Source organism: Tursiops truncatus, chromosome 12 (assembly GCF_011762595.2).
Source record: "Tursiops truncatus isolate mTurTru1 chromosome 12, mTurTru1.mat.Y, whole genome shotgun sequence".
In the NCBI taxonomy this organism is placed as follows: domain Eukaryota; kingdom Metazoa; phylum Chordata; class Mammalia; order Artiodactyla; family Delphinidae; genus Tursiops; species Tursiops truncatus.
Genome location: NC_047045.1, coordinates 39,774,264 through 39,796,601, shown reverse-complemented (window position 1 = coordinate 39,796,601; position 22,338 = coordinate 39,774,264). Strand labels below are relative to the sequence as shown.

Below are 22,338 nucleotides of genomic sequence, written 5' to 3'. Positions count from 1 at the left end.
GATACTTCAGAACCATTTTGGTTTTTAGATTCTGTATATATGTGTTAGCGTATGGTATTTGTTTTTCTCTTTCTGACTTATTTCACTTTGTATGACAGATTCTATCTAGGTCCATCCACCTCACTACAAATAATTCAATTTTGTTTCTTTTTATGGCTGAGTAATATTCCATTGTATATATGTGCCACATCTTCTTTATCCATTCATCTGTCGATGGACACTTAGGTTGCTTCCATGTCCTGGCTATTGTAAATAGAGCTGCAATGAACATTGTGGTACATGACTCTTTTGGAATTATGGTTTTCTCAGGGTATATGCCCAGTAGTGGGATTGCTGGGTCATATGGTAGTTCTATTTTCAGGTTTTTAAGGAACTGCCATACTGTTCTCCATAGTGGCTGTATCAATTTACATTCCCACCAACAGTGTAGAAGGGTTCCCTTTTCTCCATACCCTCTCCAGCATTTATTGTTTGTAGATCTTTTGATGATGCCCATTCTGATTGGTGTGAAGTGATACCTCATTATCGTTTTGAGTTGCATTTCTCTAATGATTAGTGATGTTGAGCATCTTTTCATGTGTTTGTTGGCAAACTGTATATCTTCTTTGGAAAAATGTCTATTTAGGTCTTCTGCCCATTTTTGGATTGGGTTGTTTGTTTTTTTGTTATTGAGCTGCATGAGCTGCTTGTATATTTTGGAGATTAAGCCTTTGTCAGCTGCTTCATTTGCAAATATTTTCTCCCATTCTGCGGGTTGTCTTTTCGTCTTGTTTATAGTTTCCTTTGCTGTGCAAAAGCTTTTAAGTTTTATTAGCTCCCATTTGTTTATTCTTTTTTTAATTTCCATTTCTCTAGGAGGTGGGTCAAAAAGGATCTTGCTGTGATTTATGATACTGTTTCTTGAGTGCCAATTGCTAATCTAAAACTTTATATTATCTCATTAAATCTTCACAACAGCCCTGGGAAGGCAGGTACTATCCTCCCTTTACAGGTAAGAAAACTAAGGCTATTTCATCTCCCACATTCAAAGTTAGTGAGGTTAAATAACTGACCAAATTCACACTGCCAGTAAGAAGTAAAGTTGGGATTCATACCCAAGATACTGTGACTCCAAGGTCCATGCTCTTCTCACTATTTGAATCTACAGCTACATCTCACAAAGAACAGTTAGGGTTTCACGTACAGAAGGTGTTCATAAGCAGTACTGGTCATTGTTCACCTGAATGACTCATAGGTCCCTCAAAGAAGATGATTAACATGTGCAAACTTGGACTCAGTATCTTTCCATCCAAGACTGGTCTTCCTAATATATTCCATACTCTGATTAATGGAAGGAGTTACTCCTTACCATCTGGATAGTAGTCTCCCAGGCATTTCCTTTTTTTATCTCCATGATCCAAACAGTCACCAAATCCCATTGAGTCTACCTGCTAAACATCACCCTTCTCTCATCATCACTCACACAGTCCTTCAGCTACTATCCTATCTCTATCCCTCGCTGTTCAGCCAAACTTCTTCAAAGAACAGTCTACATTCCATGCAGGTTGTATGCTTAAGGGCAGTTCTTAATGGCAGCTTCTTAATTATGCTGCTGTATAATTAGTGCCAATCATAAAGCTTGTCCATATTAGGTTTTCAATAAATACTCGACAAATGAATGCAAATATCAGGCTTTCATTCCTCCATTCCCCTGTAAGTGCACTGAAAAAGGTCATTTTCTGATAGGAAAATGGCACTGCCTTCTTTAATAAATAAAATTCAGATCCTCTGAGGTTGACAATGGAAGAAGAATCTCTACATGCAGAAGAGGAACTTATGAGTTAAATCTACAAGCTCCAGTTCTTGTCGTTAATATTCACTTTCCCCTTGGAGATCTCATTATCGCTGTCCCTCCTCACTGGCCTCACTGGGAGAAGGGTGCTGCTCCCCTTATAATGCTAGAGCCTTGTCAGATCTATGATTATGACTCTTTCCCCTATATATCTTGATACAACAAAGATAAAGTTATGATATTTAAATAAGACTTTACCAAAGTCAAAATATAATAAAAGAGAAGCAAGCACAGACACCAAAAAAGTAACCAGGCAGTGAATCTTAAAAGTTAGGATTTTCTCTCTGGGGCTTTTAGGCCCTGTTCTATCATAGTTCCTGATCTACCCTCAACTGGTGAGCACTATTTTAGCACCCACCACCCAAGAATCCATGCTTACCATATCCCCTCCTTAAAGACTAAACCTAGGAAAGAGAACCCAGAAGGATCCAGAGTTACCTATCCCCACTTAAATCCTTTTATCCAAGTTGTAGTTTCCTGATCTGGAACCTACATTTTTGGTAGAGGTGAACAAGAGAAATGCCAGCCCTTTAGGAGAGACTCTCCTATCTTCAGGGAGCAGCATGGTTTTACCCTAGGCCAACCCAAGTCAATCAGTCTTTATCTCAATACAGCATAGTAATTCAATATTAATATGGGAATATACACCAGATGCATATATTATAGGGTAACAGAGACTACCTACTGTCAAACCATTCAGTAACTTTAGCCTTCTAGACATGTTGGTAGCATTCTCCATATTGACTAGTCATTTCTTCTTGAAATTTTCAACCCTGGTTGCCCATTTCCTGGTTATTCCCTTCCTTCTCTGGTCAGTTTCAAACTACCGTGGCTCTTATTCTGCATCCTCACCATAGCCAATTGTATTTGCTCCCATGGTTATAGTATAACACTAACATAATGGTTAAGAGTAAGCTTTGGATGAACTCTAGCATTTCTTTTTTTTTTTTAGCTATGTAAGGGCCAAATAATATAAGTGCAAAGCATTTAACAGACTGCCTGAACCGCAGTAAGCACACAGACATGGTAAGTTAAAAGCAAAATAAAACAAAATACTCTAATAGGCTGATAGTTATAATACATCTCTAGCTCAGACCTCATTGTTGAGCTTAACATCAATGTACACCCCTGTGATATGTGGGGCCTACAAAAACTTAGAAATAATATTACCTTCAGAAGGCTAAACTATAAATCAGTACATAATGGACCAGAGCAGATATATGCAAAGTTAGCTTATAGAGACAGAATGGCTCTAAGACCAGAGACTAGGCTACAATATAAATGTTTTAACATATTTAAAGACAGAATGTTTTCATCAAAAAGAACAGCTGTCAGGAATAGAAAAATTTAACTCAGATGGGCAGAAATTGGAGGCAATTTAAGCTCTACTGTAGAGGTTCTCAGAGCTTAATGCTATTAAGTGACCACAACATACATCTAATTTCCTTTGTTGTGATTCCAAGCTCCTAAGCAACCTGATTTCTCATATAATCTTCCTAAACAGAAAACCCCTTAGTCAGAGAATCAGTATGCTATCTACTTGACAAATATCTCAAAGTATATCAATAAACTGGCATCCTGATAAATTCATCAGTCAAGTGTGTGTGTGTGTGTGTGTGTGTGTGTGTGTATCTCACAAACTCTGGTGCATGTAGAAAGATTGTGTTTGTAAGTGCACAAGACTTAGAAGCCCTGTTTTTCTTACAGTCAATTAATCAATGAATTTCATAGTGAAAGCCTCTTGTCGGAGACCAGCCAGTCAGCTTTTTCCTTGACTAGAGGAAAGCACTATTGACTAGAGCACTATTCATTTAAAGCATAAATGAATGTAGAGGATAGTCGCGCATTTTTACGTAGAGTATAAAGTAGAGGATATCCTCTACTTTATACTCTACGTAAATATGTGCGACTATCTTATAACAGGATGAGACATGCAGGAACATGGTAAAGATATCAGCAAATCCAATTTCATGAGGGTGAGCACTACAACTCACTAGCAATAAAAGTTTTGCTCTCTTTTTAAAAAAAAAATTTATTCATTTATTTAGGCTGTGCCGAGTCTTAGTTGAAGCACACGAGATCTTCGTTGTGGCATGCGGGATCTTTAGTTGCAGCATGGGAGAATCTTTTAGTTGCGGCATGAGGACTCTTAGTTGTGGCATGCATGTGGGATCTAGTTCCCCAACAAGGGATCAAACCCGGGTCCCCCCCATTGGGAGCGCGGTCTTACCCACTGGACCACCAGGGAAGTCCCAGTTTTGTTCTCTTTTAAGACTAATTTTCTAAAATGTTTTCATTATAAAATATCCTCCTCCATCCATTAATTATCTTGTGTTTTTGTAAACAACAGGTAAATGTGCAACACCTTTGAAAATTCTGACATTACATTTTTCTTCCATTCATTCTTTCGTCAAGTATTTATTAAGTTCATTCTGTCAGACACTGTACTCGGAGCTGAAGATGTGCAAAAACTGGCACAGCCACTGCTCTGGCCTGCTTAAGCTTTAGAAGCAGATACACTTAAGTCAAATTATCACACTAACAATCGTAAAACTACATTTGTAACTTATTAGCAAGTAAAGTATACAGCACAATAATAGTATGCAATAGGGGCATTTAATCAGATCAGGGAAACTCTCAGAAAGTGATATTTCAGCTAAGATCTACAGGAACAGGAGTCAAAGACTAGTCTGGATAAAGAAAACAGTACCATACTCACTGTCTCTAGCTCGTCTTCTATTCTCTCAAATAAAACACCCTTCTGGCTTTTCTACCCTTTACCGCACTGAAACTGCTCTCAAGATCCTCAGTGAGCTCCACGTAACTGTATGCAGTGATCAGCTATCCTCATCTCACTTGACCTAGAGCGGCATTTAACATAACTTAGCATTCCTTCCTCCTCAACCACTTTCACTTGCGTTCTAGGATGCCACACTCTAGGTTTTTCTCTCGGTTCACTGGCAAATCCTGCATAGTTGCAGATAAATCCAAATCGACCCAAACTCCATGGAGTGCCTCTTTTTGTGATACCAGCTATTCTCGGTGTTTATCTACTATCAAAACACTACTGTGAAGCTTAAAATTATATCTATAGGCAGATCTTTACCCTCATCTCTGGACTCATTTATCAAACTGCCTGCTCCACACCTCTACTGTAATGTCTTAGAGGCATCTCAAACGTAACACGGCCAAACCAAACTCCTGATTTACCCTGCTACCCCAACACACAAATCTGGAGACTTTCCCATGACACTGAATGGTAATTCTCTCCTAGTTGCTCAAGCTAAAAACTTGTAATCATCTTTGACTCTTTTACTCTCACACCTTATATCCAATCTGTCAGCAAACCTGTTGGCTATACTTTCATAATATATTCAGACTCTGGCCTCTTCCCACTGCCTCCACTGCTATCACCCTGGCCCACTACCACTACCATCTTTTACCTGGACTATTACCTTACCTTTCTATTTAGTGTCTCTGCTTCTACACTTGCTTCTCCATGGTCCATGATCAACACAATTTAAAAGAAGTAATCAATTTTAAAAGTCAGATCATGCAACCCATCTGCTCAAAACCTTGCAACGGCCTCCTATCTCAATCAAAAAAGTCAAAGTTCTTTCAATCACCTACATGACCTCCATCCTCTGTGACCTCATGTTTTTCTCCTCTCCTGCCACACTGTTATTTGTCAAATGTGAGGACCCGCAGGCCTTTGCACCGGCTGTTCTCTTCACAGAAACGTTCCTCCTCCAGGCATCTGCATGACTTACTCCTCCTCCTACTTCAGATCCCCTCAAATGACCCTTTTTGATTAGGTCTTCTCTGACCACCTTATTTAAAAGTGAACCTTGCCTCCCAAAACCTGGCACTCTCCATCCCCCTTCTGAGTTGGTTCTTATTTTTCTCCACTGCATTTGTCTTCGTTTACTATATATGTCACATTTTTATTGTCTATCTCTCCTTAGTAGAATGTAAGATTATGAGAGTAGGGACTTTTGTACATTGTGCTCAGTAGTATAACCTCAATGTCCTGTTATATAGTAGGCACTCAACAGATACTTGTTGAGTGAACAAATGGATAAAAAGGAATATGAGAACCAGTGACTGAAGAAAGATCTGTATGGCTGAAGCACAGATAGGTGGAGACTGGTAGACTAAGTGAGGCTGGAAAGGTGGAAAGGGACCAAATGACATTAGGCTTACAAAGAAATTTTGCCTTTAAGATTAAGGCAGGACATCACTAAATGGTTTTAAGAGAAATCTGAATTTTGAAACAGTTATTCTGGCTACTGTTTGGAGAACTAATGGAGAAAGGCCAGAGTGAATAATCACTATTGCAATGGTCTTGGCAAGAGATTATGGCAGTTTAGAAAAGACTGTGCTTATGTAGATGCATGGAAAAGGATGGATTTGAGGGATATTTGGGAGATAAAATTGATAAGTCTTAATAATAATTTGGATACAGAGGTATGAAGGACATTAAGAAAGACACGGGTTCGAGCCCTGGTCTGGGAAGATCCCACATGCCGCGGAGCAACTAAGCCCGTGCACCACAACTACTGAAGCCCGCGCGCCTAGAGCCCGTGCTCCACAATAAGAGAAGCCACTGCAATGAGAAGCCCGCGCACCGCGACAAAGAGTAGCCCCCGCTAGCTGAAACTAGAGAAAGCCCACACGCAGCGACGAAGACCCAACGCAGCCAAAAATAATAAATTTATTAAAAAAATAGTACTAATGCTTAGGTTTCAAATTTTCATCATAAGTGGATGGTAGTGTCTTAAAGTGAAGTAGGGAACACTGGAAAACAATCAGATTCACAGGTGATAACCATGCATTTGGTTTTAGGCATGTTAAGTTTGAGGTACTTTTGAGATAGCCAAGAAATATCAAGAAGATGTATATAAGAAAGCTGAAAGGTGAAGCTGGATGGAGCTATACATTTAAGAGTCATAGGTGGTGGCAAAACCATGGCTATGAATGAGATCATATTCAATTACATAGCAAAAAGGAGACTCGGACTTAAGAAACTACCCTATGAGCTTCCCTGGTGGCGCAGTGGTTGAGAGTCCGCCTGCCAATCCAGGAGACGCGGGTTCGTGCCCCGGTCCGGGAAGATCCCATATGCCGTGGAGCGGCTGGGCCCATGAGCCATGGCCGCTGAGCCTGCGCGTCCGGAGCCTGTGCTCCGCAACGGGAGAGGCCACAACAGTGAGAGGCTCGCGTACCGCAAGAAAAAAAAAAAAAAAAGGAAACTACCCTACCCTTTGTGGGCTGGACAAAGGAGGATGAGCCCCTCAAAAAGAAAAAAAAAAGGAATGGCTTTTTTGGTTTTTGAAATCATACTCATAAGAAGTTCTCATTTTTTAAAATTCTGATTTTAAACCAGTAACATTAGAATGTCAAAGGCTTTCCAAATTAAACCAATTCATCAGAACTATAAATCTGTTCAAGGATAGATGACTTTCAGAAACTATCTGGAAAATTCACAGTACCTTTCTCTTTGCTGCTTCAAAGTACATCAATACACAAAAAGCTATCCCTCTCAAAATATGTATGATTTTGGCTTATTGCAGTTTCCTGAAATTATCTTCTCTCTCTCACTCAGGGCCTCACCATATGCTGTTCTTTTGGCCCTCTTTCCCTGAGATGAAGATTTCCCTGACTTCCCAAGACTGGGCTCAGTGATCTTTCTAGCCATCCCAATGATATAGTACTATATGTTTAATGTGTGTAATGTGTAGTATGTTTAACCATTAGTTTAACTAGATAACAGTCTTTTCCACTGTTGCATACTTAGTACCTAACAAGGCTAAGTTTTAAGAAACACATCTATTCTGCAACGTGAAGGATTAAAACCTAATTTGGTCTTCAGTCCATTGACAACACTTCAAACGTCGACTTTCCTCAAGAGGAATGACTTTTTAAAATCAAACAGTAATTTGTAAACAAATGATTGAATCTTTAAAAAATACTAAATTTTGGAGATTTTTATGTCTCTCTTCATATTGTATCCTTAAAGCCTGCAAAAATTCATATTTAGGAATACCGGGGATTCTTTCTCCTTTAGTCTCATACAAAAGGGATTTTACAACTCTCTTTGAAAGCCTGGCTTGCGGTGACATTTGACTGATCAAATAAACCACAACCCTGTGCAATGGCAAACAGGTGCAATTGCATAGGGGTACTTAATCCATGCCGCGCGAGCCCACTTGAGAGAGCGGAAGTAGAGGCAGCAGCGCGGAGCACCCGGTTCCACAGCATCCTCCTTCCCTGGCCTTATGCTGCACCCTCCGACCCTCAGGATAGCAACCATTCCCAAATTCTCGCCTCAACGCGCCCTCGGGATTGGGCACCCGGACTAGTCCTTCCCACATAGATTACTAACAGAAGTCCCTGGACTAAGGATACAGCCCTAGATGGCTTGGTTTCTAAAATCCCAGAGGAAATGAAGGAAAAATCCTGTCAAAGGAAAAGTGGCAACCAAGCCCACAATGCTCACCAAACCGACGCTCTCAGTCAATCTCCGTCAACGCTAACCCTTGGCTCGCAGGCCGCCACAGGCTACGTCGCAGTGGCTCACGGGGGCGGTAGTTTCTGTCGCAAACAGAACGCGCCGAGGGCACCAAAACTATACTTCCCAGAAGTCAATGCGAGTACGCCCTGCCTTCTTAAACCTGGGTTTAGCGTAATAAAGAGACCGTTTCTATTTTTAGGCTGACCTTAAATTTAAATTCAAGAACTTCCAGGTGTACGTCTGTGCTACACTCTCTGCCGTGCTTGTGTACTTCAGCTGTCCCTTATTTTCCTTTCCCCTTGTTCAGGCCAAAGAATCCAAACCTCAGAGCAGCTAGAACACCCCCCCGGCGCAGCTTAACTGCCTTTTAAGGCGCATGCGCGCTGCCCGCCGTCACGCAAGCGTAACGGCCGGCAGCAGTTGGCGGCCGCGCGCGGACTTGGGGTCTAGGAGGTAGCCTGTGGGAGGGCGGGGTTTTTTCCAATGGCTTTGCCTCCGCGGGTCGCGTCTGCTTGGGCGGGGAACAGGGCGCAGGGGCGGGGGCGGCTCCTCGTTTGTGCCGGGCGGAGAAAGGGGAGGGGCTGGGGGTGAGGACCCCATCTTCCCTCCCCGCTCCCGCCCTCTGGGCCGAGCCCCACCGATGGGGCTGGGCGAAGGGGCGGGCTCTGCGCCGCGGGCCCAGCCGTTCCACCAGCTTCGCTCCCCAGCCCCGCGCTCGGGGATTGCGGGGCCGCCCTGTGCCTGTCTGGCCTGGCGGGCGGTGGGCGAGGACGCAAGGATTGGAAAAGAAACGGCGTCTGCCCGGGGAGTCCGGAACCGGCAGGCCGGAGACGATTTCCCCCAACGCCGCCACCGAGACAGCGGCTGCACGAGGCTGCCGACCACCCGGGAGCGCCAGGGTCTCTGGCCGCCGGGGCCAGCAAGCCAGGGCTCGGCAAGCCTTCCCAGCCAGCGCCTGGCCGGGAGGGAGGAGCTGCGGAAGGCGGGGACTGGTGCCGGAGGAGGGGCGGAATGGGAACGCTCCCGAGAACACCGTGGCTGCACAGACAAAAAACACCGAATGGCTGGTGAGCGTTCAGCTGTTACCAGCCTTTTTGGGCAGAGTACGGGTTTGACAGCTCCACAACGTGAGGATATCCGCTGACGCCGAGAGACGGAGGAGAACGCTTTCCCGACACTGCCTGTCCAGCAAAGCCAGCGCTGTAAGGTTTCAACTTTCCAACTTTTTTTCTCAGTCTCTGACCAGAAGACTGCCCCTCCGGGCAGAAGGAGAGGGCGAGCTCTATCTTGTAGATCGAAGACACTTCTGCCTCCAAATGTCACCCAGACGTATGTTTTCATGACGATTCGAGTTCTCTGATTTTATTCTTACATTTCTCGTTTTAAAAAATGCAAAGTGCTTTGGGGGACATGCTGAAAGGTAACTGAAGACAGCAAAGAAAAAACTCCAATTGTCATGGCTGAAGGAGAGAATGAAGTGAGATGGGATGGACTGTGCAGTAGAGATTCAACTACTAGAGAGACAGCACTGGAAAACATTAGGCAGATCATTGTGAGAAAAACCGAGTGTCTTCGTTTGGTGAAAGAGACACCTTATCGTCCAGCAGACGGCCTTTCAAATGCTGTTTCTTTGGATGGGTTGAATAAGCTTCTTGCTCATCTGCTTATGCTTTCTAAGAGGTGTCCCTTTAAAGATGTAAGAGAGAGAAGTGAGTTTATTCTGAAGAGCGTCCAGGTAAGAAATAACATTATAAGTACAACTGTTTATCTAGTAATGTGAAGTTTTACTTGCAGATATTCACTTTGTATTTGCTTCAAATAGATTGTTATAATTTGAACCACTCAACATCTTAAATTTAGACTGTTGTAAAACATTGAATTTGGGGTTAAAATTGGACAAGGTGAACTAAAGTAAAAGTAATTTTCAAATACAACTAAACAAGTATTGTCTTTCTAGAGAGTATTAGCAGAAATGCATCATTCCTCCATTGGGAGATTGGGATTGACATATATACACTAATATGTATAAAATAGATAACTAATAAAAACCTGCTGTATAAAAAAATTTTTTAAAGAAATGCATTCCTCCTGGGCAAAATATGTGAAAACTACAGTTAATTACAAATGAATACTTACTTTTCCTTATATTCATTTTTATGTGTTGTTGAGAAGTGTAGCCAGTATGCTTTTCACATTGCTACAAACAGTGTTCTCTGTGGAAAGTTTCACGTTTAAAACCCTCTAAAATGATAAAGAAATATTTCCTAGTCAGCTTGTTCGAGATAACTGGTGAAACAATTTCCTCTTGTTCTTAAAAACAAAGCAAAAAACCCGAGAATCTGTTCCCTAAATGCAACCTTTTTTTCCTGAAAGAATTATATAAAATAATAAAAGCCCATGTTATAAAGGAGCTGACATCTGCAGATTGAAGAATTGGATTCAGGTTGAGTGAATGGTAGGCTGTTATGGTCAGTTACTTAACTAGCTTTCTCTGTGTTTGCCTAAGTTGTTTGATTCTTTTTTTTCACATATATACCTATTTAAGTTGTGAGTGCAAAGGATAAACGATGTTATAGTTTTCCTCCTGTTTGTACATATTCAATTTATCTTGTTTTATTAGAAGATATATTAGAAGGTTTTTTTTTAAGGGAAAGATTTTTAGATATTAAGAATTGTCAGAAATGGTCTTTAAGCTCATCAGTCTAAATTACTCAATCCACATGTGTTCAAAGTCACAGTATGAGAAGTTTTTTAAATTTATAATTTACTTGGGTATATATGTAAGCTAAGATGAACAGTTTTTCTATTTTGGTTTGAATTCAGTTTAAAGCAACAGAAAAATAAGAATGTGTATAAAATGAAGACTCTAAGATCTCTGGATATTTCTTCTCACAAACGCTGTGGAAACAATAGTTACAATTTATATTTATCCAGAGTTACTAGAGAGGAATTATTCTAGTACTTGAAGTTTACCTCTTTGAGCATCAAAAGTTATTTCTCTATCTTTTAGTGTAGTGACTACAACAACAGTTTTTTTCATAATGGGGTCATCATTATGCACATCAAGTACATACTCTTGTACAGCTGAGGGTGGAATGTATATGTAGGCCTGTATGATACATTTTGTTTGAATTTGTGTGTTCAATTTTTATAGTCTTTCTGTTCCTTACCTTACTGTTGGTATACTTCACTTCAGTCTCTTCCTGAATCTTTTATTTTGCTACTTTTTTTTATATTAGAATGGGAAACCAGATAACCAGTTTTGTTAAGAGTTAGATTGAAAACAGAAGTAATGAGGTTCTGGGGAGTACAGGGTCAAAGGACTAACATAATGGTAAGTAAAGTGGTACTGGTGTCAGACCTGGGCTCAGGTTCTCCTCCTTTATTAATATACTGCATACCCTTGAACGAGTTAAGTTACTTGACCTCTCTTAAGCTTGGATTTCCACATCTATAAAATGGTAATAACAATACAGAGGTGTATTACTATAATAAATAATATAAATTATGATAACTGAGATGTAAAGTGCCCCATATGTAATGGATGCTGCTCTCCCCTTTCATAAAAGAAATACATGGACTGTGTGATATGTATTTCAAGACTCATTCATCCTGCAAAAGGATTCAAGAATCTCTCCTGTAAAGATTTCCCATCAATTTATGCCTTCTTTCTCATCTCTGCATCTATTGCACATTATTCCAGCTACAATTCTAACAGGCACTTTACTTATATTGGGCTATAATCACATGTTTATGTGTCTGTCTCTCCCAGAGCCTGTGGGAGAGACAGAGCTCCTCTCCCGGAGCACAGGCTCCGGACGCGCAGGCTCAGCTGTAAGTTCTCAAGAGTGTTGACTGGGACCTGGAAGCTACTAAATAAATACTGTTTCTTAGTCTGAATAGATGAAGTTACTAGATTAGGGAGTTTTCATCCCTACATCATTCATTCATGCCTTCATTCAACAAATGTTAATTGAACCCCTGATGAATGCCATTCTAAGAACTGAGAATCAGTGGTAACAATTTTGACATTCTACTGAAGGGAGACAGACCATAAACAAATAAACAATATAATTTTAGATAGTAAAGGAAGACTTCCCTGAAGAGATGGCATTTAAGCAGAAATGAATAGATATTATCCAGGCAAAAATGAGATTTGTGAGAGGGACATTCCATGTATAGGGAATAGTGTGTGTGAAGGCCTCATGGTAAGAGAGAGCAGGTGAATTTAGGAGTGGAAAGTAATGCAGTGTGGTTGGAGCATACAGTGTGAGGAGAGTGTGAAAGTTTAAGTACATGCTCTGGAGTCAGACCTGAACTCTACAGCCTTAGGTAAGTTACATAATCTCTCCTTGACTCAGTTTTCTCACCTGCAGAATGAGGGTGATGCTAATAGTTCCTGCCTCACAATGAGAATAAAATGAAATAATGCTTATAAAGCATAGCACAGTGCCTAGCACATAAGAAACACCCATAAAGTTAGGAATTCTGTTTTTAGGCAGGAGCCAGAGAACAGAGGATCTTGTGGGCCATGTTAGGAGTTGTAGGCTTTATCCTAGCAACAATGGGAAGCCACGGAGGGGTGTTGAGCAAGATGGTGACATGATACATGGTGTATTAGAAGCATCACTTTGGAAGCAATTTGAAGAATGGATTTCGGGGGTCGAGAGTGAATGTACAACAGTTAGGAGGTTGTTCACTAGTCCAAAGCAAAAATGGTGGAGTAAGATGTAGTGGGCAAAGTGGAAAAAGGTGAATAGATTTGGGAGATAGCTAGGAGTTAGAACCTATGGGGTATAGTATTTAATTGGATATAGGAGATGAGGAAAATAAAATCAAGGATGGCTCTAAAGTTTCTAGCTTGAACTCCTTGGTGAATAATTAAATCATTTCGGGAGACAAAAGAGTGGTAGAGGGTCACTTGAGGGGAATGGTGAGTTCTGTTTTGGACATGTTGAGATTAAGTTGCCTATGATAAATCTGATTAGAAATAGCTCTTAAAGGGATTTCTGCCCCTGCCACCACTTTTCTACTCCTGACATTCTTATCTCTCACTTTTCTCAACCGCCTTTATATCCATCCTCCACGTAATTGCAGAGCTATTTATCTAAAATAAAAAGCTGACCATGTTTCTCTCCTCCCTAAAATCCTTTAGGATAGAATCTAAACTTAAGTATGTTACTTAATGTCCAGCATCATCTGGCGTCCACTTAACGCTGCAGCCTCACAAGGGAAACAAAATAATGTAGTGCTCTGTAATGCCTTGTTATTCACTAGTAAGCAGCAAAAGCTGAACTGCATTTGCAATTCTTGCAGCTGTTCCTGAAGGGGCCCTTAATTGCTATAGGTCAGCTCAGAGGAGTATGGTCAGGAAGATATGGTAGGGTGGTGGTAGGATGGATTCAACTCAGAATGGCTAAACATGTAAAAAATTGGCACATTGAGAGATAGCATTCTCTGTTTGTATTCCTGTTCTCAATTTATTGATTTCAAGTCAGCATACTTAAATCTGTTCAACACATTTTTGAGAACTATTCTGTGCCAGGCACTATAGTCAGGACTGGAAGATCAATTAGATTTGTTCCCTGTTTTAGAGGAAGGTCTTCTGTTCTCATAGGAGATTTTAGTTGTGCTGTTTGTTTGTTTGTTTACACCCATAATACCTTTTGGATATGCTTGATTCCCTAAGCAAATGAATGGAGTGGCCCAATATACTATTATAGTCCACTGGTGAGCTATTGTCTTTATGATACATGTAATTAAGGGGGGAAATGTGAGTATGTGTATATTCATCAAAACATTATGAGGAGTATCCAAAATAGCCAAGTACTTTTCCAAGAGTAGTCATTTGATCCTTTTCATTTCTATACCATGACAAAGGAAAACAAATTTTCTTATATGCCTGTCAGCAATTAACACTATCTGAAAGTAACTTGGCTTAAGGTAGAAAACTTAGACCAAGTAAGAAGTATTTATCTTAAGTGGGATGGAGGAGACTTTCATTTAGTGAAGTGATTGTTACCCCCCAGGGAGAAATGAAACTTTAGTTGTTGGGTATGGTGCATATTTATAGTTGTAGAGTTGCAGTTGGAGTATCCAGTTGGTATCCATTGGGTAATATATAGTTTGTAGGTTTAACAGTAAGAGGTTAGTAAACCTCCTATTGTTCGCATAATGAGTCTGGAAGTTAGGCTATTTCAAGCCTGAAAGATTGATTCATTAGCTGAACTATGTTACCTTTTTGCCTTTTATCTATTTGTTCTCCAGGCACCATGTGTAGTCATTGACCATTTGCAGCTAAGAGGAAAAGAGTTTTTCCCCATGCCTCTATTAGGGAAGAAAAGCTTTCCCCAGAAACCTTCCAGCAGACTTCTTCTCAGTTTCTATTGACCAGTGTCACATGCCCTTTACTAAGCCAGTAACTGGCAAAGAAATTGGGCATTTCTATTTTTGGTTTGGATTAATCCACATTCAGCCCCTAAGAGCCAGAAGAGCCCCCATCGTGTGAACAAAGGTTTCTGTTGGTGAGGAAGAAGAGGGACAGAAGACAGGTTAGTCAGAGGCTGCCAATAAAACTGATATCTAACTAGGTAATATATTGCTTTGGTCTAGTTATAATTTAGATTCTATTAGATTGGAAATGTAACTAATTTATAATGATGCTATAAAATATAACAGATTCGGAACATTCTAGAAGCAGATTTGGCCTTTTAAGATGATTGTTTTGTTTTTATTTCTATTTTACTGCCGTGTCTAGTCAAAGCCAAAAATTTAAGGTAGTCCATCTCAAACATTCACTGCTGACTCTTAGGTATCACAGCAAATATGAAAGTCCTCTTTCAGTGTTTACACTGAGCTTCTCTCTTCCATATCCACTGTTTTTTGGCCTTCCTTATTTTATTGATACACTGAGAACTCAGTCCCTTTCCCTCAGAAAGCCTCCTGCTTCCTCTTATTCCTATCTTTGACCACTTTCTTTCTTTGCTTTTGAGCTCAGAGGAGAATACTATTTACCCTCAGGTTGTCTGGGCTTCTTTGGAAGAAGAATGTAAAGAAGTTGAAGGCAAATCTTTAACTTTTTTTTTTTCTAAATGCTTTGAAAACAAAGTAAAAAGCCTATGTTCTTTCTACTCACTGGCTTACAGGATGAATCATATCTACACTATCTACCCTCAGTGTCCTCTTCCTTTGTTCTGACTTTTAAGAAAGATTGAAACTAACACGGATACTCTTTTTTTTTAAGTTTTCAGATTTCAAATATTTTATTCCTGCTATAGTGCCCCAAATGGTCTTTAGCATGGAAACAAACAAAAAACCAGAATGATCAATTTTTAAAATATTTTTCTAACATTGTTTTTGTTTATAAATGAGATGTAGTGTTTTGTGGGGAAATGGGATGTTAAACACTTGCCTATTAGATTTCAATTTAAGGTCATGGGTTGTTTATGTCAGGAGGACTCCCTGAAACAATAGTTTAGCTTAATTAGAATTATTTTCTTGTCTTTAATACTGTGTGCCCTTAAAGTGCTATACAGATCATTCTTGGAGTAAAAGAATTTGAAAATAGATGTGCTGTTCTCTTTGTTTTAGGGTTATATTTATTTTCCTTTTGTAAGCCATTAGAAATTTGCAGGATATCTTTTAACCAATTGAGTAGATAATAACTTAAACAGCCAACTTAAGGATTTGTTGAAACTTTGATGTGACAGAAAGTAGCTGTAGAATCTTCGGTTTGATGAAGGATTATTAATCACTTAGAACTTTGAAACAATGGGGCCCTATTTGGTGTTATGTCTTAATCATAAATAATTTCATATCTAAAAACAGTGTTTATGAGTAGCAAATTAGCATGTACTGGAGGAACCAGAGGCACGGGGAAATTTTAGAATTTGTGGAAGGACAGGGGAGATGCTGGTGGAGGGAAGGCAGTACTTAAATTGCATAAAAGGATGAAAGTTATGCTGGATGTATATCAGCACCAAGCAAGCCTCGCCACCAATTACAATCTCTTCTTTGTCACAGTTTCTCAAATCAGTCTGTTTTTTTCACACCATGATAAAATATTTACTTTTATTTTTATTTTATTTTTTTTGCGGTACGTGGGCCTCTCACTGTTGTGGCCTCTCCCGCTGCGGCGCACAGGCTCCGGACGCGCAGGCTCAGCGGCCATGGCGCACAGGTCCAGCCCCTCCGCGGCTTGTGGGATCTTCCCAGACAGGGGCACGAACCTGTGTCCCCTGCATCAGCAGGCGGACTCTCAACCACTGCGCCACCAGGGAAGCCCCAAATATTTAGTTTTTAATTGAAGTCAATAGAAAATAGGATTTACTTTGACCCAGCTTTTGTAGATCATATTTATTACATTAAGAGAGAAAGACCTTAATTGACCTTGATGTTATGAACTACTACTTCAGTTACACTAGCACAGTAAACTCAGGGGCATCTGAGGGTTCTTCAGAATATTTGATAATGGTATTACTAGGGGCAATGGGCAGACTGGAAGTTTAACCCACACTATGGGAACATTATTTTATGCTTTGCTTTTTTTCCTGTTGGTTACTACACCAAGTTAAACTAATGTCAGTAAAGATACATTTACCATGACATTTGTGTATAGAAAAACAGTCTTTAAAAGATGCTTGTTTTTTATGAAATTGAGTTATTTGTAGTGAGGTGGATGGACCTAGAGTCTGTCATACAGAATGAAGTAAGTCAGAAAGAGAAAAACAAATATTGTATGCTAAACACATATGAAATAAAAAAAAAAAGTTTCTGAAGAACCTAGGGGCAGGACAGGAATAAAGACGCAGACATAGAGAATGGACTTGAGGACACAGGGAGGGGGAAGGGTAAGCTGGGACGAAGTGAGAGAGTGGCATGGACATATATACACTACCAAACGTAAAATAGATAGCTAGTGGGAAGCAGCCACATAGCACAGGGAGATCAGCTTCATGCTTTGTGACCACCTAGAGGGGTGGGATAGGGAGGGTGGGAGGGAGATGCAAGAGGGAGGAGATTAGGGGATATATGTATACATATAGCTGATTCACTTTGTTATACAGCAGAAACTAACACAACATTATAAAGCAATTATACTCCAATAAAGGTGTTAAAAAATATTGCTCAAAGAAAAAAAAGATGCTTGTTTTTTAAAAAAAATGCTTTTTCACTGAAAATACTTAGGGAGTTTTTGTAGGATAGCTGTTAGGACCATTTATTGGACTTTCACAATAGGCGTTTTTATTGTTGAAAGCCTGTATACTGCTAGTAAACTGTCACCATTTGTGACATGTTTCAGTTTATATGAAAAAGACTTGTGAAATTTGGCAACACAAGAATCATGTCTTCTCATGTTCTTATCTCTTTTCTACAATTACTTATAGAAAAATCTAATAAGATTGCAATGAAATATGGAATTACCTTAGAAAAATGAAATACTTTTAGTTTTATGCTTTCTTTAAATCTGACTCTTTTTAATTTTAAAAGGGAAAGGTCTTCATAGATTTTTAAAATATTATATTATAAAATTACCTTCAAACAACTTCCTAAGCTTTTAAACCATACTAAAGGAAAATAAAATTTATGGTGTGAGTTTTGTTAGTTATATTACCCAAATCAACTTTCATATATACATATTCATTAAATGAATAGTATTAATGTTTTAACTTAAAAATTGTTTAAATTGACAATATTTTATACATATATAATATATACGTATGTATTTTATATATATATAAAATATGCACATACATACATATACATATGCTTTCTTAAATAGCTAGGATAATTTGTCAATTCTATGTGTAATATTCAGTAAAGTCTAATTAGAATCTTAGTTTACCCCACTAAAAATGAGCATTTACTGTTTTCACACTTCACTGTTTGACAAGCATTGCAGTCGTCTTTAAACTTGACATGATTTCATTTTCTAGCAAGTTGGCAGGTGTTAGCTGTCTATAATTATAACTGAGTAATTTTTCAAATGCTATTCATAGCCTAAACACAGTAAGAAATTCTTCCGATCATGTGATAAAGGCCAAGCCTTGCAAAATAATGGTAGAATGATATGATCAGTGGTACCGAAGGACATATTTAGAGAAGCCTTTCAAAAGTAAAAAGTGATTTAAATGATAGGGAGACGGGGTTTCTCACAAAATAAGATCTCTCAAGGTCATTGATAGTGATTACACATCACCAAATTAAGGTGTGTCTATTTTTTCATCTAACAAGTAATGTATACATTGGCAGTCTTAAATTATAAAATATTAATCTGTATTTATTCAGTTTTCTTGATGACAGAGATTCTGAGCATAAATGAAATTTTATTGAGGCTGTATAGATTTTACCACTGAATGCACTGAATATTTTTTCTCATTTCATTCATGAGGTATTTACTGTGTACCTACTATATGCCAAGCGCTGTGCTTAACTATCTTTTGGCATATCAAAGAAAAGGCTGTAAGCGTCTCTTAATTTTAATCATTATTCTACTTTAAAAACAAAAGAAGCTTTTGCTTTTTCTTGATTTTTTTTTTTCTTTCTAACCATCTATTTTAAATATACAGTCTCACATTGACTAGAGATGTTGCTTCAGAAGGGTTTAAAGATCTTGGATTTTCTTTACCAGCCATGAATAAATTAACCTCTGTAGTCTGTTTCCTCATTTGTGAATTGACATAATTTTAATATCTGCCTTGTGATGTGATTATAAAAATTAAAGGAGATCATATTGGTAAAGCATTTTGTAAACTTTGATATACTGTACAAAGTTAATTACGAATAAACTTTTTGAGACTGTTTACTTATTGTAATATGAGGATAATAATACCACTCTCACAGGGTAGTTTTGAGAATTAAGTGAACAGTAAAGTATGTAGAAGTGGGCCTGATACACAGTAAGTGCTCAGTAAATATTGGTGATGATGGTGATGAATATTGGTGATAATAAAGAAGATGATGATGAACTTGATCTAGGTCTTTTAGCTAATGAGTCAAACTCCAAACTGGCATTACTTTAGGATTTTTCTGTTTAGAGTTTAGGATTTTTATGTATTGACTTATAATTGACTTTCATATATCCCACTCTTTGTATCCACATGTATTTACACCCCTAATTGCCTTTTGTACAGTAAATTTTAATATATTAACATATTAATGCTATGTCCAACTTTACCAAAGGATGCTTCTAACCAACCACTGCCTCAGGGTAAGTGGTGGACTTACTCAGAATTTTGCTCCGTTGGTGATGGCAGATCTGTAGCATCCATCCCCTCCTTGGAGTTCAGCACCATTCTAGTATGTCAACGTGGCACCAGTAGGGAGGGGTCGCAGGCAAACAGGTGCAGGTGCATGTGTCATCCAGGGGTCAAGTGTACATGGAGAGGTCCATTGCCAAGGCCTGTGCTTTAATACCTGGACAGCAGTAAAGGAGCATGCTTAAACCATGGGCTTTAGAGTTAGTCAGACCTGGCTCTAAGTCCTACTCTGCCAAGCTTTGTGACCTTGGGCAAGTTATATAATCTGCTTAAGCCTCAGTTCCCTCACAGAGTTGTGAGGATTAAATGAGGTAACAAGTGCAATGTTTACTGTAACTCAGCACTCAGTGAATATTAACTATTAGTATTCTGTTTTGCCCTCACAGTGCAGTTGGGGGAGAGGAGATGGGAAGTTGAGCCCTCTGGCACCATATGCCCTTTAGGGTACCCCAAGTCTCTGGGCAACTGGGAAAGTTTTCACCTACTTTCCAGGTCTCTTGGCCCTAGGAAATAGCATCCTAGAGGAAATAGCACCTCTAGGAACCAAAGTAAGGGTTTTATAAACATTGTTTTAGTACTCTGGGAACCGGATTCCTCCCCTGATACAATGCTCGTCTATTGTTCCATTTAGGAACATCTGACTCTCCAATGTATCTTCAGGGGTAAAAAATGTAGAAAAGCAAATGATGACTTATATGCCAGTGCTGTCAGTAAGCAGCTGAATCCTCTGTGCCTAGTCGATTCATGTCTGATACTTCAGGCAAATTTGCTGCAGAGACTGCCTGCCTTGATGGTCTGCTGAGGAGATTAAAGCTGCACTATCAGTGTTCCTACTCAGCTTCCCCCAGTGGGAGCTTGACATATTAAGCAGAAGGTCCCCAAAACAGTCCTTTCACTCTGGCCGGATAACTGGCCTGGCCTAGACTGCTTGATATGATTTTAAGAACAAAGTAACTAAGCAAAGATTACATGGCCCCAAAGATACCCCAGAAGTAACAGGGCTTGAAGAGATTTTGTATCATGTTTGATTTCTTGAATTTGCTTCATAGGGCATGGCAGGTGTCTTTGGGGCTCCTCCTGAGCTCCCATGCCTGCCCCGCTTAGAATCTGCCACACATTGGGACAAGGTTACCTAAAGTCATTTTCAGCAGTCTCTTAATCTTTCTAGTTTCGAAGAAATGTGTATTTTTGAATGTAATAAGAATAGGCATTCTATATGCGAAACCTAGTTCTTAACCCTTTTCATATATTCTTAACCCTTTTTATTTAATCTTCACCACAACACTGTAAGAGTAGGTATTATTAGCCCCATTTTATGCATCAGGAAAAAAAATCAAGGCTCAGATGGGTTAAATAACTTGCCCAAGGTATCATAGCTCAGTAAGAAAAGGAGCCAGGTTTCAAACCCAGGCTGTGAGACTCTAGAGTCCATGCTTTTCATCATTATACTGCATTATCTGAATAAAAATTTAATATGTTTCCTATTAAAATATATATTACTTTCTTTTCCAAATTATTTTTCCTTCAGGATGAAATGTAAAACTTTGGTTTCTAGGAGAAACCACATTCTCAGATGTTATTAAATTGCATATCAAATTCCTATTTAAACCCTGACCCATCTTGAAATTGCATTTGAACTCTATTGAATCTTTGTGTTTCACTGTGGCATATAATTTTCATTATGTTGTCATTATAAATTTCAGCTGATTGCAAGAAGGTGGCTAAGACTGTGATCTTGGAAATATGATATATAAAAGGCTTATCTTTACATTAAGAGATTACCAAGTAAGATGATTTCTTTAGTGAACTGCCTAAAAGAAAATTTGGTATATTTCCGTGAGTAATAGACTCAAGATTAGCTTTGAATGTTAAAAGAGCATTCTCCTAGCTAGTTCATTGTTGCCATGACAATGCTGGCAGTGTGAGTGCTGTAGTAACTCCTTGCAATGATCTTATTTTAGACCCTAACGTTTGCAGTGTTGAACATCCCCTTCCCCGCCCCACAAGTAGCGGAAAAGTACTGGTTTTATAACTGGCTTCTGGCTTTGTAGCTGAAAGACTGCACTATTGTGGGCTTAAAAAAATGGTGTAGGAGTGTTGAGTGTTTTTCTCGTGGATTATAAACGTTTGAAATTTCCCAAAATGTTGTATTGCGTTACATGTCATACAGCAAGTTGTTTACAGCTAAAAAGAAAAGGGGCTTCTATTGTCTTTTTAAGAAGTCAAGCCCAGATTATATCATTACTTGGAGCTCTTATAGAAATCATTTTTCCACTTGTATGTTTCCTGTGCATACTTGAAAGTCTTTGGATTCTTTTATTTAGTTATTTGGAAAATTATCATAGGATCATAAAGGATTATGTTTAAATAGTGTAAAAAGTATTTTTTTCTTGTCCTTTCCATAGTTCAACATTTACCTGATTAAATTGGAACATTTTAATCTTGGTTTCTTAAATTACGAACTAAAGTTATAAAATGATTTTAAGAAATTACCCAATTTGAACTGTGTTAAACTAACATAATTGTTTAGACATTGTTAACTTTGTTGCCTATATGTTATAAATTAGATTTTAAAATATTTCACTGATATTTTCTAATTGTAAACCCCATTATAACTATACTGTTAAGCACAAAATATTTTCAAACTCATAATAGTAAGTGCCATTTTGTATACTTTTGCATACCATTTGTTAGGTCAGAGGTTTGGTATCTATGGCATGTACACTAAAAATCTA

General features: G+C 39.0%; 2 protein-coding genes across 11 annotated transcripts in view; one reads left to right on the top strand and one right to left on the bottom strand.

Moving 5' to 3' along the window:
- The window catches only part of CEP57L1 (centrosomal protein 57 like 1), a 90,962-nt gene extending 82,302 nt beyond the window's left edge, over nt 1–8,660 (bottom strand). For 2 of the 4 annotated variants that reach the window (XR_012324776.1, XR_012324775.1), the window contains exon 1: nt 8,331–8,527. The gene's annotated coding sequence lies outside the window, so the exon portion shown is untranslated. Of the gene's footprint in view, nt 1–8,330; nt 8,528–8,550 lie in introns of those variants that run through there. The other 2 variants (XM_033867608.2, XM_019929546.3) reach the window with 2 other exon arrangements.
- A 1,141-nt stretch (nt 8,661–9,801) lies between these two features.
- Nucleotides 9,802–22,338, top strand: part of SESN1 (sestrin 1) — a 131,912-nt gene continuing 119,375 nt past the window's right edge. For all 7 annotated transcript variants that reach the window (XR_002175235.3, XM_019929539.3, XM_019929537.3 and 4 more), the window contains exon 1: nt 9,802–10,080. Coding sequence is in view for 6 of the 7 variants with exons in the window: in XM_019929539.3 (XP_019785098.1) it covers nt 9,802–10,080 (279 nt within the window). In the remaining variant the exon portion in view is untranslated. The remainder of the gene's footprint in view (nt 10,081–22,338) is intronic.